This window comes from Mesocricetus auratus, unplaced genomic scaffold, assembly GCF_017639785.1.
Source record: "Mesocricetus auratus isolate SY011 unplaced genomic scaffold, BCM_Maur_2.0 Super-Scaffold_100010, whole genome shotgun sequence".
Classification (NCBI taxonomy): domain Eukaryota; kingdom Metazoa; phylum Chordata; class Mammalia; order Rodentia; family Cricetidae; genus Mesocricetus; species Mesocricetus auratus.
In genome coordinates this window covers 70,218,018-70,234,870 of record NW_024429194.1, presented here as the reverse complement: position 1 = coordinate 70,234,870, position 16,853 = coordinate 70,218,018, and the positions used below count along the sequence as shown (strand labels likewise).

The 16,853-nt window shown below is 39.8% G+C and overlaps 1 protein-coding gene across 2 annotated transcripts in view; it reads right to left on the bottom strand.

Moving 5' to 3' along the window:
* Positions 1 to 16,853, bottom strand: part of Nell2 (neural EGFL like 2) — a 276,472-nt gene that overhangs the window by 128,771 nt on the left and 130,848 nt on the right. For both annotated transcript variants that reach the window (XM_040753915.1, XM_040753916.1), the window contains exon 13: positions 15,728 to 15,856. In XM_040753915.1, coding sequence (XP_040609849.1) covers positions 15,728 to 15,856 — 129 coding nt within the window. The remainder of the gene's footprint in view (positions 1 to 15,727; positions 15,857 to 16,853) is intronic.

The following is a 16,853-nucleotide window of genomic DNA, read 5'->3' as shown; positions in this document are numbered from 1 at the left end:
TACCCAGGAGAAAGGGGAAAGAAAGGAGCTTTTCAGTAGGAGAACTCTGTGTACCACTGGAAACTAGGCAAATCTGATAGGAATTCACTAGGGCCCACAGAGCAGGCAAGTGCTGGTGTGTGAATATCCTGTAATTTCTATAAAAGTTCAATGCCCCTTTATTGGGGATTTTCTAAGAAATTTCATTAATGGCATGAACATGCCATGTACATGCGTTATAAAATATAAAAGGTCTAATGCATGGGAGATGAAGGTAAATATGACTCTCACTCATTGTCCCATTTCTAAGCCATAACACAACTACGCTTATCAGTTTCTTGTGCAGGCTTCCAGGTATTGTCAGTGCCTATATAAGCCAGGGCCTGTGTGCATGTGTGTGTGTGGTGTGTGTGTGTGTGTGTGTGTGTGTGTGTGTATGTGTGCATGGATATGTGTGTTTAAAACCTGAAGTTAAGAGGAGGTCCATCCGGGAAACGCAAATCAAAACAACTCTGAGATACCATTTTACTCCTGTCAGAACGGCTAAAATCAAAAACACCAAGGACAGTTTATGCTGGAGAGGTTGTGGAGAAAGGGGAACACTCCTCTACTGCTAGTAGGAGTGCCAACTTGTACAGCCCCTTTGGAAATCAGTATAGAGATTCCTCAGAAAAATGGGAATAAGCCTACCACAAGACCCAACAATTCCACTCTTAGTCATATATACAAAAGATGCACATTCATACAACAAGGACATCTGTTATACTATGTTCATAGCAGCATTGTTTGTAATAGCCAGAACCTGGAAGCAACCTAGATGCCCCTCAACTGAAGAGTGGATAGAGAAAATGTGGTACATTTACACAATGGAATACTATTCAGAAGAAAAAAAAACAATGGAATCCTGATATTTGCAGGCAAATGGGTGACACTAGAAGAAATCATCCTGAATGAGGTAATCCAGTCACAAAAAGACAAACATGGTATGTACTCTCTCATATGGATTTTAGACATAGATCTGGGGAATGCTAGCCCACAATCCCATGGCCAGAGAGTCTGGGGAACAGAACCTTCATCCAATGACTGATGGAAGCAGAGGCAAACTCCCACAACTAAACACTGAGTTGAACTCATGGAACCCAGTGACAGAGAGGGAAGACTGATGAGCAAAGGGGTTAAGAGTGGGCTGGCTTAACCCCCAGAAACAGCCAGGGTTAGCTCTTGAATTCCAGACTGATGGCTGGGAATCCAGCATGGGACTGACCAAGACCCCCAAATGTGGGTGTCAGGGAGGAGGCCTAGGCAATCTATTGGGCCTTGGGTAGTAGATCAGTATTTATCCTTGGCATACAAATGGACTTTGGGTGCCCATCCAACAAAAAGAGATGCACTCTCAGCCTGGACTCTTGGGGGAGGGTCTAGGCTCTGCCCTGGATGAAATAACAAACTATGGACACCCCCATGGAGGGCCAAACCCTTCCTGGGGAAATGAGGGGGTATTGAGGGGTTGGTGGGAGGGCATGGGAGTAGGGGAGGGAATGGGGGAGGGACCTGGGATTGACATGTGAAGCAACCTCATTTCTAATTTAAATTTAAGTTTAAAAATGAAAAAAATTTTTTAAAAAACGAGGAGGTCCACTTAGTCGGTTCAGTTCCTATCTTCAATGCCCATAAAGTGGAGGGAAATCGGTGACTAAATAAACATTGGCTGCACTCAGGAACTGACTAACTGCCTGGAAACGAAGCAGAGATCTCTGGGATGAACCCTTCCTTCCTCAGCTCATAACTGATGGCATCTAGACTGGGAAAGAAGTGGAGAAATATATTACTAAGAGCACAGCTTTAGATTGCTGGATTTGAGCTGCTTATAACACATCCTTGCAGAAATGTCCAATGAGAATGTGGGTGCACATCTCACTCAGGAGGGAGAACTGGGCTGGAGCTGAAACTTTGGGAGTCACAAGCTACACATGAGTAATAGGAAGCATCACTGAGGAAGAAGGCATGAATGAGGAGGAAAAGGTCTGAGGGAACTCTGAGCAACCCGACCTATTAAAGACAAAGTAGAGATGGATGAGGATCAGGCAGGGTCAACAGGAAAATCGCCGGAGCAAGATGAGCCCCAGCAGTGGCCAGCACCACCACCTTCTAAACACACTTTCTGTATCTGTAAAGGCCATTCTCCCAAAGTGAAAGTCACAACACAGATTTTCAGTGTTCTTGGGAAACAGTGAATAGGCCTGTCTCAGCCAGGGTTTTTATTGCTGTGAAAAACACATGACCAAAAGCAACTCGAAATAGAGTGGGCTTGTTCCAGCTTATAGCTCATAGTCCATCATGAACAGAATGCAAGGCAAGAAGTCAAGGCAGGAACCAGAAGACAGAAACTGAAGCAAAGGCCATGGAGTGCTTCTATGGCTTGTTCCAGGATCACATTCAGCTACTATTCTTATAGCTTCCAGGACCATCTTTTCAGGAGTGGCGCTCTCCACAGTGTGTTGGGCCCTCCCACATCAATCACTAATCAAGAAAATGCCCGAGATCATTTTGATGGAGGTATTTTCTTAACCTGGGTTCTCTCTTCCCAGACGATGCTCACTAGCTTTTGTCGTGTTTACACAAACCTAAACAGCACAAGGCCTATGACCTTGAGCTACTAGCCAGAGTATAAAATTTTACTTCAAAAGATAACTGCACAGCTGAGGAAGACTGTAAATTCATCCAGTAGGAATGATGGAGAAGGCACTATCAGTGGGTAGCATCAGCCTCAGGGTCCATTCTGCATGTCACCATGGAACAGGTGACAATATCTATGTTGTACATAAAGGAAATGCACCAGGGATAATACCCAAACAAGATGCATGATATTTTGCCTGAACCTCATTAAAGATTACCGTCTCACATATTAGAAGTTACCTAATAATTCTTCAACATATTCCTTTCCTACTTAAATTGTGGATTATATTTTTCAGCTCAAAACTCAGATCCATAGACAGTGGTATCATCAAGGCAAAATCTATAAATGTTTGAAGAAAGGAGTGGCCAATAATATTAAATACTACCTAGAGGCCAAGCAAGTGCTGAATAACAGGTATCTGGTGTAACAATACAGAAGCTAGTGGGGGCCCTAGTAAGACAGGTTTGTGGGGGTTTAGGGATTTAAAAATGTCTAGGCTGAAGTAGATAAAGGAGAATGTCTATTATAAAGAAATAAAGACAGTAGGAATAATTCGCAAATTTAAGAAAATGTAGCCAGGAAGTGCAAGAAAAGTGATGATGTAAAAGCTGAAATGACTGGAGTAAAGAGAGAATTAAACACACTGAAATGACTGGAGTAAAGAGAGAATTAAACACACTGAAATGCTGGTGAGAAGGACAGAGAGAAGCAGGACGCTGAGCTTGCAGGGGCAGTGGTTGCACCAAGTCTCCTCTGAATATGGAAAGGGATACGGTGTGGTTCTTAGATGGGTCCAAAGGGGTTTCCATTCAGCTAAAAGTGGGAAAAAGGAAGAAAGGGTGGGGATCAAGTATGTGGATGACTGGAATAGAAGCAGGAGCCTGAGGGGGGGCGGTATTATGTATTTCTGTTTCATTGATAGAGAAGCTCTCCACTGAGAGTAAGAGAATGGACTGTCCCTGGGGCATTGTGAAGGTTTCAAATAATCTTTGTGGGAAAGGAAGTAAGTGGAGACAGGATATAAAATACCATTACCAAGCTTAGGGCAGAACTAGCCAGAGTGGGTATCAAGGTGTGTGGAGCACAACTGAGATTTGTGTTGTTGCTGCTAGTGAATGTTGTATTCATTCAATGCTAACCCTCATAGCAACCTTGTGACCTAGAGACAACAGAAAGCTCTGCTTTCCCAGCCAAGGATGCCAGGTCATGTTAAGAAGTTCCTCGAATGTCATTTACAAGTTAGTGACAGTAAATTTGGAATGGAATCATCCGTGACTATCCATGGTTCCTCCACGGTCTGGTCTTCTCTTCAAGTTCAGTTCACTAACTCCCAGACAAAGGCCCTGCTGCAGAGAACTCCAGAAGCATGCCCCCTTCCCTGTGTGTTCCTTTCTCTAGCTATTCTCTGTCAGTTTAAACTGGATTCTCATTGCCAGGCTGACAGGAAGTCCATGTTCCCCCACAGTCACGTCCCTGACCTTTTTGCCATGGGGATTCCATCTGTCTCTACTTCTGCACTTTCTGCATATATTTATTTGTGATAGGTTAATCACTGCCTTGACTGAATCCAACTTGCTTGAAATTAAGGGACAGAAGGACTCGTTTGAATCATTGCCTTGTTATGCTGAATTTGAAAATTCATCAAGTTCAAAAACACTCTTTCCAAGAAGACATGTATTTATTTTTAAATACTAAAAACTGATTTAACACATATATATTTGTCATAAAACAAGGATTTCAGCTCTAACAACATCAAAATTACTATATATTTGGAATTATTAAATTAATGAAAGCATTAGATTAGTTCTTTTCTTTAACAATATGGAGATACTCTAATTCCCACTGGCCCATTTAGACATAAATCATTGACTCAACAGCATTGCTAAATTTGGCAATTTTAATCAAATTTTAATGTCGTTTGGGAGTTAAGGCTGCCCAACAAATCAGAATGCATAGGTAGCAACTGAGCTGTGTTCCCATTTTGCCACATTCTGTCTGAGGCATGAACATGTACTTTCATTCTCCATAAGAAAGGGCAATTATTTGGAGTGCAGTTAATACAGAATTAAGACGGTTTTGTGTTTAGTGGAAAAATGAATATATTCTTATGTATTATTAAAATACCAGCGGGTCTATTTTTATATCACACCGATGAATAAGAGATAAAATTTAGATTCATCATGCTCTTGTCTGCCTCATTAAAGGCAGCTCCAGTCTCCCAACTGTCCCTGTACCAAAACACAGAGGAGTCCTTTGCTGTGGAATTGTTATTGGCCTAATCAAGCCCGTGCCCTCTCTGTCACAAACTCAAATGTGTTGCTTTTCTCTACAGCATTCATTTCATTTATATCTGATACCCAGGATCCAGTTCTTGTCACTCAAAACTTGTTCCTAGTTCTATCTGTGACACAAACACTGAAACTGACACTGACTCTAATATGACACATCAACCACCTTGTCTCTTGTCACCTCACAACAAATTCCACTATTGCCTCAGGACCATTGAATCTGTTTATTTGTGCAACCTGTGGTCACTTTGGCCTTCATTATTTTCCTGTCATTGGTCATGCCCCAGCAGTGGCCCTCATCCTCAACCCCTTTTCTATTCACAGATGTCCTGAGGAATGTAACAACACTATATGAGAAATTTGATTCTTTTTTGAAAACAGATGAATAAAGAGAGGAAGAGAATTGTAAAGAGGATAGTACATTTCCAGCAACCAACTGTTAATTAGCCTCAAGCACGTTGAAAAATGCACGTAGCACATGTGACTTGGGTTTCTTTGAAGATAAAACTGGCATTTATAATTTAATATCTCTGCATACCAAATCTTCAACTTAATAGCACCGCAAAAAGTCTTTTCCTATAAGTTAATTTTTTTAATTATTAGTCATATGTTCCTTACATGTCACTTCAAATGGATTCTATTCTAGGAAAAGGTTTTTTCTTTCTAGTAATTTGCATTTCTATCATGAAAAAAATGAATGACTCTTTATATAATACACCTGCAACTGATTTCTTAAAAATGAATTGCTAAATTCTAGCCAGACTTGTTCTCTCTGATTTTAGTAAACATAAAATATGCATAGGTGATTACCAAGTATTTTAACTTGTTACGACTTTAGACATGCACACACATATGCAAAAGTGAATCCCTGAGGTTACATTTAAAGATAATGTCATGCAATTCACAAAATGAACAATATATACATATATATGTATATATATGATTTAGGCCAAAAGGAAGTTTGACATAGTAATGTGGCTATAGAAACAAGTTACTGAAAAGGTAATGATCTTAGTAAGATTGGCTGCAAATATGAGATAATATTATCTAAAACTAAAGAATATCTTCTCAACTTCCCATTAGTGATATAACATTTTTGTTCCAAAAATAAGATGTTGCACAAATTCATTGGTATTAGAATTAATAAGTATATATGAAAACATAAATTCAATGACAAGCTTTAACCAAGAACTTATTTTACTGGAATGTTATAATTAAAACTTTCTTCTCTAACAACCCCATGAAACAAATTCTCCTTACTAATCCACAAACAGGATGAGATATACTAAGGATGAGCAAGCTCCTAACTAGCAGCAGTAAGAAAGTCTTGAACAACAGCATCCATTTGTAAAAGATAGCATAAACGTGTGATGTGCATTTGTCTATTAAATACTCAAATTTCTTCTGATATATTCCTCAGCTATAACTATGAAATTTGCAGACAAATGGTCTGAATTGAAAAAAATCATAGGTAACCCAGAAAGACAAACACCACATGCTCTCTCTCACATTTGTATTCTAGTTTGGATCTTCTCTTTCGTGTTTTTCTTTTTCCCCATCATTAGACTGTGATTCCTATCACAGAGCATTCAATGTAGCCCCAGGAGCCCCTGCAGTACTCCTGTGCTCATACAGAAGCCTTGCTTCACTTTTGCAAAGAACCAAAAGCCCCCAAGAAAGTCAAATAATGGAAACAGACATTGGGAGTGGGAATCAGAATAAAATAGAATCACATTCATTTTCTGTATGAAATTTAAACCAGTGACTCTCCATTGATGGAACTTTAGCCCCTCGGGAAAATGGGTAAAGTCTGGAGATATTTCTGGATATCACAGAGGGGACTGCAGGCCACCAAAGGGAGTGACTGATATCCAGGGCCAGAGACTATATCTGCTAAACATCCCACAGTCAGAGAGCAAACCTACCACAAAGATTTTTCCAGACTAAAATGTCGGTAGTTCAAGTGAAAGACCTGGTTTACAGTGAAAACATTCTGCTATATAAGTCGAGTAATTCATCTTCTTCGGCAGAGCAAATCAGCTGAAGTCTCAGAAATGATGATTTTTGTTTTCAAAATCCATCCTTAGAAGGAAATAGACATAGAACTCACCCAGAATAGCCATTTTCAAGCTTTCATACGTCTTAGGATCATTTGGGAACCCTGTGAAAATGCTGAGTCTCACTGCTAACTCCTTTAAGGAGAGTAAATGCTGTGTCCAGGAATGTGCCTCTATTGACAGGGTAAGTAGTGATTCCCACACAGGTTGAGCCCCACTCTTAGCAAACAAACAAGGTTAGAAGTAACACTGTGTAGTGATACTGATGAGAATAAGCAGGGTGGATGCTAAATGTCCTCTTCAGTTTAGCAGATGGATGGAAAGTGCTGGAGAGCTAACTATTCATTAAGGTGATAAATCAATGTAACCTATTCTTTAAAGCCATGTTTTTCAATTCTTGTGGGGGGGGGAATCACCTTGAGATCTTGTTACTATGCAGATTTTGACTCAGGAGTCAGAGAGAAAGTACAGCATCCCACATTCTAATGAGACCCCACGTGATGCCTTAGATTGCTGGTCCTTGTACCCTGTATTGACTACCTAGTCCCAAAGTTTATTTGTTTTTAAACAAAACTGCCAGGAATACAAAAACAGAACTTTTAATTTGACACTGAAATCAACTCTTACAATTCTCATTTTAAACAGCAGATATAAAATGGGTATATGCCCAAAAAATTGCCTCCATGAAACAGAAGCTCATGACTGTATAACTAACAGGGACTCTATGACTAGTCATAGTTTCCCAGTGAAAGACTACATTTCCCAGATTCCCTTGTGGACTACAGAAGTCATTTCCACCCTTATAAGTGGCTGTGCCCCATTTTCCTCTGTAGGCATTTTGGCAGTTCTCACACATGGGTGAGAAAGATGCTCCAAGGCCATGAATAAACTTGGTCCAGCCTAAGGTCACACCAGGTCTTTTCTTTCAATCTGCCTCCCATCACTCTAGTGCTGCCATTTAATAATCTAATGCCTAGTACATAATATACTCTTAAGCATCACTTAGAATAAATGGGTTCTAAACAAAGCTTCTCCATATTAAGCCCAATAAGATAAACCAATCATAAAACAAATTCCCAAGAGCTTGTAGACTCGCCTCAGAGAGAACAAAGTGCTCTGTGTAACAGCTAATTTCTATTGATAACTGAAGTCTTCCTTTGTTTCTCTATATAGCATCTGGATCAATCATGATCTCCAGTGACATCAAATCTGCATACTTAGCGAGCAGTACATGCCTAGGGCTATATATTGCCTACCTGGAGAGTCACACTGGTTCAAAGGGTATTTGCTTCTTCTACTGACTTAGAGAAACCACGCATAAGGAGAAATTCAGAAAAACCTTTATCCTTATCAAGTTTGAGTTTAAAATACGTTTTCATTCCTTTTCGATGAGAGAAATGTACTTTAAATTTGAAATTACAAACAAAAACTCATTTTTCTTCAGATATTAATTTGTTAATACTGGTTGACTTTATGAATGAATGGAAACTGCTTTTGAGGCAGAGAAAAATTACATGTGACAGGAAGTAAATGAAGAACAAGGTGATGAGAAGTTCAAGTTTAGTTATTTTCATAACTTCCACACTTGAACTTAAGTTCCCAGAAAGAAGACAAGCCTATGTTAAAGGTCCTACAAGACTGATTATGGACTGTGTAGATCAAGGGTCACATGGGCTAATGTATTACCTTTCACAGCTACTCATTGCCCACTTATATGTTGGACCTAACATCATCTTGACCATAAGATAAAGATTCTTGAAATGTATTAACTTAGAAACCCTTTCCTTTCCTTCCCTTATGCCAGCAGACCACCTCCAAGGCGATGAAGACTGAGCAAAGGAATGCTTCTCCTGTCTGTCTCCTGTCCTTGGGGAGATAGTTCTAAGACAAGCTCTTTGGGATCTCTGGATTTGAACTCAGATTACAACTGCAGTACTGGTAGCTCCCCCAGGTGGGTATTTTACCAGCTGCGGACCCTGGGACTTGTCCACTTCCACAGCTTCACCAATAATCCCTCAGAAGAAATCACAATGCTTCCGTTTATACGTAAAATCTAGACTGCACAGCATCTTTGAACTTTTTTTTAAAGAAACATTATCCTAACAAACATGGAGAGTGTATTATTAGCTATAGCTTTGAAAGCTGCCATATCTGTTAGGAGCCCCTAATTAATCCCATAGGGCTTAAGTTCTCTGGGCCATTCATTCCAGCTGTATTAGCAGGCCCCTCATTAGTTCCAGCAAGGACTCTGGGGCTTCCTTCACCATTAAAGAATTCTGCTCATTCTGTATTTTCCTTCTTATAGAGAAACTCTTCAGGGCCCCTCACTCTGTTTATTCTTAGAGGAATCAACTCAATTGCCCCTATATTCTATAGTTAATTATATGTTGGTATTGCCTGAGTCAGGAATTCATAACTAAGAGAGTCAGCTGTGAGATGGCAATGAGCTGAGAAACAGGGGATAAGGGAGGGAGGAAGAACGGGATGAGGAAGGAAGGGAGAAGGGAGGAAAGAAGAGAGAGGAGGGAGGAAGAGAGGGGGAAGAAGGACAGGAGGGAAAGAAACAAGGGAAGGGGAGGAAGCAAGGGAGAGGGAGGAAGAAAGATAGGAACGGAGGAGAGAAGGGAGAAACAAAGAACAAAGAAAGGAGGGAAGGAATGAACTGAGAGAAAGAAAAGATAGAAGAGGAGAAAGGGACGTCACATAGACCTAACTTACATCTCTAATTCCAAGGAGCTATTTTACGGTAGAACTGCAAATTTATTACTACTTTGAAATTTTTTTTAAAAAAATTAACCTAACTACATTAGAATATTTTTGAATCTTGTTTGTGAAAAACTGAATTAGGTAAGGTACCTAATAAGTAAATTAAAAGTGACCAAAGAGAAAAACAGGAAGAGACTGAGGACAGTGCAGGTGGCAAGAATTTGGACCCTGAATTAACTGGTTGCCATCTGGGTAAACAATTTGGGGAAAGTCTTTTGGGGTCCTAAGCTCTTCAGTTTTCTCAACTATCAAAGAGACTGTAGTAACAAGGTGTAGGGACCACTTCAGAAGATGAGGTGGGAAGACCAAAAGCCAGAAGTGATGATGAGGAAACAGTGTCTCTGGACACAACATTATCTCATGGTATTTGTGATGACTTGCACAAGATCCATAAAAGATCAAGCTAGAAAATCCCAGCATGGACAGGGGAGGTGAGCACAAAATTCCATCCCAGCTGAGGAGTTATTGGCAGGTGATAGCTTCTGGGAAAGGGAGAAAGTCAATTTTCTCCAAGAGTGTGGTCCTTGACAAGAAGACCACAATGATCCAATGGGAGGACACACATCTGAGAGGACACAGGAAGCACAGATTCGACTTGATGGTTTAAAATAAGTATTTTATTACTGTTATTAGTATTGATTATAATTATTATTACCTACAATAACAGATGCCCCTTTTCACAAATATACATAAACAAAAACAAGCAAATAAAACAGACATTCGGATGTCAAAGACTAAACCCAACACATCCAAAAAACAGCTCCTTCATTATGACCCACATGGACAGATTTGACTGTAATTTCCAGGATCTATAACACTGAAGAGAAACTTACTGGATGAGTTCTGGAGACAGAGTCAGAGTGTCAACATGGCCATCACAAGTGAAAATGAATATCTCATCAAAGCATCAGGAGGTTTAAGAATTTCCAACTGAGAATGAAAGCTGACATGTAGCAGAGAACCATTCTAACAGTACAACATCCAGCTGAGTTTCGGGTAATGCTTAGAGATCATGTATGAACTGATAAGAGATGAAATGAAAGGAAGAGGACTTAAAAGCATAATAAGAACTCACAGGGGACAAGCAACAGTGACTGGGTAGAGATAAATAAATAATTTCAAAAGGGGGAAAATGTGAAGAAAGAGTTCAAAGAGACTAAAATACCAACATATTTTCAAGTATTTTAGTTCTTTTATATCTAAAATCTGGACAAGCTGTGAGATCATAAAAATTCTAATTTTATCCTGTTAGTGTTTGTCAGTTTGACATCCAATACAATTTTCTGGGGAAAGGAATCTCAGTTGAGAAAATATCTCCATCATATTGATCTATAGGCAAGTGATTGATGTGGGCAGAAACCCCCACTAATTTACTGTAAAACTCAATGAAAAACAAGGAGGGAAGTAATTTAAAAGGACAAGAGCAAAGGGTTGGATGCAGCCTCTTCCTCTCCCATCTTTCTTCTTGAGACCCATGTCTTCTGTAGCATGCTATTAAGAGCCACAAACTGGCTCGACCATCAACTCAGCCACAAAATTAAGGATGCTCATGTCTTCTCCAGGCTCACCTGTCAGTTTTAATGTCAAGAATGCCTTTCAGTCTTTCTGGACATACCTTGATATCTCGGGAGCTGATGCACCTTGACAGTATCTGCCAGAAGTTGACATGTTGAAAATCTATGCTCTAAACTCACATGTTAATGGTGCTAGGTGGTGTGGGACCTGGAGGTGTCACAAGGAGTTTCAGTAGTGACTTTATACAGGTTGGAATGGAGTGAGCATGTTTGCTCTGCCTCACCAAGTAGGATGTGAGCAGGTACCAGTGCTCTAGGTACTTCACAGGTCTCAGAAGTACAAAGCAAATACACCTCTTATACCTCTGTTGTTTGTAAAGTTAGTTCTGCTGTAGCCACAGAAAGTGTACCGAGAAGCACCCAGAATTTGTTTGGAATCCACTTTTCCTTTGGGTTCAATGGCAAAGCCTGCTCTTCTCTTTCCTCTTTTTATTCATGATGTCCCTTTCATTTTCGTTTTCAAGAAAATGTTCCAATATTCCCCAAAATTTTCTAAGTAATTCCTTCTATGGGCTCAACAGTCATTTATATACTTGAGAATCTAATTTTATATCCAGCCTTAACTGAATACCACATCCACATACATTTAAACAAACATGCTATAAACTGAACCAACCCAAGATAATTTTCCCAACCTCTCTCTTAAGTGAGCTACATGTACATTCGTCTATTTCTTGACTAGAAACCAGAAATCAACTTCCATGCCACCCTTCTTCATCTGCTATCACCAGGAAATCATCAAAACCAAGTAGTTTCACTTCATGGATGTTCTTATGCGTGTCTACCTCTTCATTGCCATTTTATCATTGTTTCCCAGCATGATGTCTTCCCCAAATATGCCTTACAGCTGAAGTGAATTACCTAAAACAAACAGGTTGTCATGACCTTTGTGCCTCAAGAAAACCCTGTTAAGGTTTGAATATTAACTCTCTCACACAAGCTCAAATGTTGGGACACTTTGTCTTTGGCAACTGTCACTGTTTGGGGAGGTTGTGGAAGCTTTGAGATGGGGAGCCTAGATGCAGGAAGCAGGTAACCTATAGGAGGGGAGCTGAAGGTTCCTAACCTGGCCTGATTCTTGTCCTGTCTCTGTTTCCTGGCTGCCTACACTGTGTGGTATCTGTCCCACACTAATGCTGGCCAACCCTGAAATCTGTCACTCATCCCTCCTTCTCTGCATGGTGGGCTGGTGGGTTGTGAACCCCACCTGAGCTTTAAATTGCTATTGCCAGGCATCACTGTCATAGTGAATAGGAAAGTAGATGGATATGGCAACCTTTGAACCCCAATACTCTGTCTCCTCTCTACATCTCCCTGGGGCTGCCCTTCGTCTCCTAAAGTGCTTCTTTCCACCAAGAAGCCTGGATCTTACACAAAGGAGACCCCTTATTCCCATCCTTCCTTTTAAGGCTAGCTGGCCTCACCTACCCTTCAAACTTCAGAATTAAGCTCTGCAAACAAAATTTTCATAATTTCAACACGCATCTATGCCAGATTCCCTGTGATCTATTTCTCTTTCAAGGTGCTTGCCACATTTCAGTAAAATGTTATTTAGTAATAGATTTATTATCTTCCTTGCCTGAGAGAGTATTAGACATGTGTATCTCCACATATGGCTTCACATTCAGCACTACTAACCTGGGACAGCAGGGGCATTCAATAAATATGTGTGAGGTGCATAAATTAGTGCCAACATTTACTGATGCTGCAGGAGTGCTGAAAAGGCACACCGTAATCAAAATCAATGACCCCAGTTACAGCTGGAGCATTAAAACAACCACGCAGATTTAGGAAGTAAAATGTATGTCACTTACAAACTGTCCTTCACTTACTTGTAATGTAAAATCTATCTTCTTTACAGGATCAAAACTCTAGAAAAACTGGTGTTGATAAGTATTATGTAACACTGAATCAGAACTTATAATATGTAGTGGCTCTAAAAAGTCAAAATACTCAACAATTAAGCAACACACACACACACACACACACACACACACACACACACACAATCTCCATTGGTACCATGCTTGCTTACAATGAAGGAGATCCTGGCTTTGATTCCCAATACTCTATAAACCAAATGCTTTACCACAAGACTATACCTGTAAGCTGAGTTTTGGTTGGTAGTAGCATAAAGTATCAGAAGTTGAAAGTCATCCTCAGCTATACAGGGAGTTCAAGACCAGACTGGGGATACATGAGACCATGCCTGAGAATATCAATCAAAGAATATTTCACTAACTAGACCAACACTGTGTGAACAGCCAGAAGTATGAAAGGATTAGGAGACCTCATGTATAAAAATTTCTAGATCTCTACCACATCTTTCCATCATTTTCTTAAGTTTTGAGTGTATAATCTTCAAATGATGAGTAGTAACATAAGGTTAGAACTCATTTTCAGCATGATATAGTTAAGATAGAAATGGCTATATATGTGTATACAAACTGGCAGGTGAACAAACACACCATGTGCTCCCCCATCACCTTCTCTGTCCCTTTTCTTACTTAGGCCACCGCCGTGTTTAACCAGACTTCTACCATACCCTTTGTTGTTTTCTCTGTTAACAAACAATTCATTTCTCACACTGCCTCTAGTTTGTCACCTGCCCCATATGAGTACAAGCATATCTACTTGAAACCATAGCCTAAAGTCCTTGAAAACCACCCATATGTGCTGACTCCAGCTAATTCTCCAACTGAATCTCTTACGTTGCTTTTACCATTACATCATCCTCTTTGTTTCTGGAGCATCCCAAGTTTGTTTCTACTTAGGACCTTTCCACATGCTCTTCCTTCTAGGTGGAAGGCACTGTCCCAGGGTTTTCCAAGTCCGTTCCTCATCATTGTGAGACCTGAAGAACAGGCCCCTCAAAGGCTGAGCATCCCACTGACATGAATCCCCTGTCATTTTTCAGCCCATCATCTGTTTCATTTCCTTCCCATGATTTTCTACCACTTGCAATTATCTTCTCCATGGTTACCAACTTACTCTGTTCTCCTATTAGTGTGCAAAGTTCCTGAGCATGAGCATTTGCTCACTTTTCTCAGTAGGCAATTTCAAGATCCAGGACATGAAAAAGTGCTTGCTACATACCAAATGCTCACCTAATATTTGTTGTATAAATGAATATAGTTGACAAAAGAATGGGCTTTAAAAAAAAGGACCAGATGATCAAGGTTCAAAAAGACATATGTGTTTGTATCAAGGGTTCATATGCACATTTGTAGCGCAAGGAGACCTCATTACATATGAGGGTACTTAGCTATTTTGATGAAAACACATTTTTTCCTAAGAAACTTCAACTCTACTTTGAGTAAGAATAAGAATCAATACGTAAAAAACCCATCTCTTATCTAAGATCTGTTAAAATGTGTAACTTCAAATAAATTTGCATTATAAGTGGGGGAGGAGAGCTGTGGAGTCTCCATCTGCAGAAATGGAAGAGTCCCTTTAGGCTGACTAAGTAGCACTGAAAGGAAACCCTTCATTCAAAGGCACCTTTAAAACGGATGCTAATGCTCACACAGAGAAAATCTCGCCAGTTCTAAGGGAACCAGTACAAGGTGGTTTCCCTGGGGCTAACCAGATCTCATAGCAATAAGCAGAGGTAGTTAATATCACACACTTTCTACCTTCAGTGACCTGTGGTGTGGACATAAGATTGGAACCCTTGAAGTCCTCCAATTACTCAATGCTACTGGATCAGTGCTCTCATTTCATTATGTAGTTAATGAGAACAATTTAAATGTGTGCTCCAGGAAGTGTAAATTCCAGTGTCTTGGGGACTTTGGAGGTCTACAGGAGCATAGCTGGAGCCAAATAAACTACATAGCCCACTCTCTGTATTTGTATTGTGTCTATGAGACAACAAACTACCTTGGATGTTAGTCAATTTTTTTTTCAAATGAGCAAGACATGATTTTCTCTATTGGATCTATTTACTAAGTACCTTAGTGTATGCAGATAACCACTGAGGTTACATAGAGCAGCAAACAAGAATCGCAGTAGATACTTTATCTTCCTGTTAATTGACTACCTTTGTTACACAACAGAGTCTAGAAAAGTCTGACTATAATTCTAACTGCAAGCCACAGTAACCATGTCAATATGTGAGCTACCTGAATATCTAATTATGAAAAGGAGAAGGCAATTTCACAGTGGAGACATTGTTCTAATTCAAGAAACAGCCACATTAGCTTATTAACAGATAGCTGAAAACTTTAATTTGAAAGATAATTATTTTTAGCTGATTAATATGCTTCAAATTGAACTCACTGCTTTTAATGGGTCCATCAACTTGACAACCTGGGAAATTAATAAATTTTACATGCAGTAATCCCAGTAAATTTATCCAGCCAAGCCACACATCATTATAAGGATTACCTTCACAGTAGGCATTGTCCTCCCGAAGAGCCCTGAAACCATCCCTGCAGCTGCACACAGCCCTGTCATTCAGGTTCCTGCAGACAGAGTTCTCCATGCAGGTATGTTTCTCCGAACAAAAGTCATAACCTATAAGAGAAACATGTTCCCATAAATGAAACTAAGATGAGACAAACTGCTCTGCAGTTTCCTTTAATTTTTTCTCTCCTATTGAAAATAGTATTTTTTCATACAACGTATTCTGATCATGGTCCCCATCCTCCCAGATCTTCCCACCTTTCCATCCATCCAGCTTCATGTCTTCCTTCTCTCTCCCTTTATAAAATAAACAAATGGCAAAGAAAAAAGCAAGTGACACAGAACTTTAAAAAAAGAAGAAAGGAAGGAAGACAGAAAGTAATTTTGAAGCTATGTTCTCTAAATTACTAGGTTTATTATTTAAGAGTTTCATACATATATTATTATATTATCATTGGCCTACCTCTTTTATCCTCTATCCTCTTTCATTTCTATCATGCCCACCACCAAACAGTCCCCTTTTCAGATTCATGACTTTTGGTTTGGTTTTGTGACCCATTTAGTTTGACGAGGACCATCTGTGTGAGTGGTCACCAGGGGTCACACAACTGAAGACAATGCTTCTCCTTTTCCCTGAATCGATTAGGAGCAGACACTGCAACCATGAGGGGAAAGTCCTTCAGACCTTTTTCTGTCCATGCCTGACCATTGCCCCTGAGACCCTCTTCCATATATGCCTGACTGTTGACATGAACGGGCATAATGGTATTGTAGAGACACAGTGCAGGAATCCACAACTGCTGTGATATCCTGATTGCAAAAAAAGGTTCTTTTTGTTTATTTGACTCAGTTTCTACTTCAAATGAATTCGTATCTTTTTTGGTTTTTGGATTTTATAAATGCTACACGTGTTTAATTGTCTTATTATAGCTCTCTACATATTTTCAACAAATATACTTTGAGTTTAAAATGAGTGTTACAGTAAATATGTTAATACACTAAGACAGTAACAGACATTGTCAGTACCTTTAACATTCAGGAAGCCAGGGAGAGATGTTCCCAACAATATTTAAGGAATGAAAACGACAGCTTAGCAATTTAGATTGGT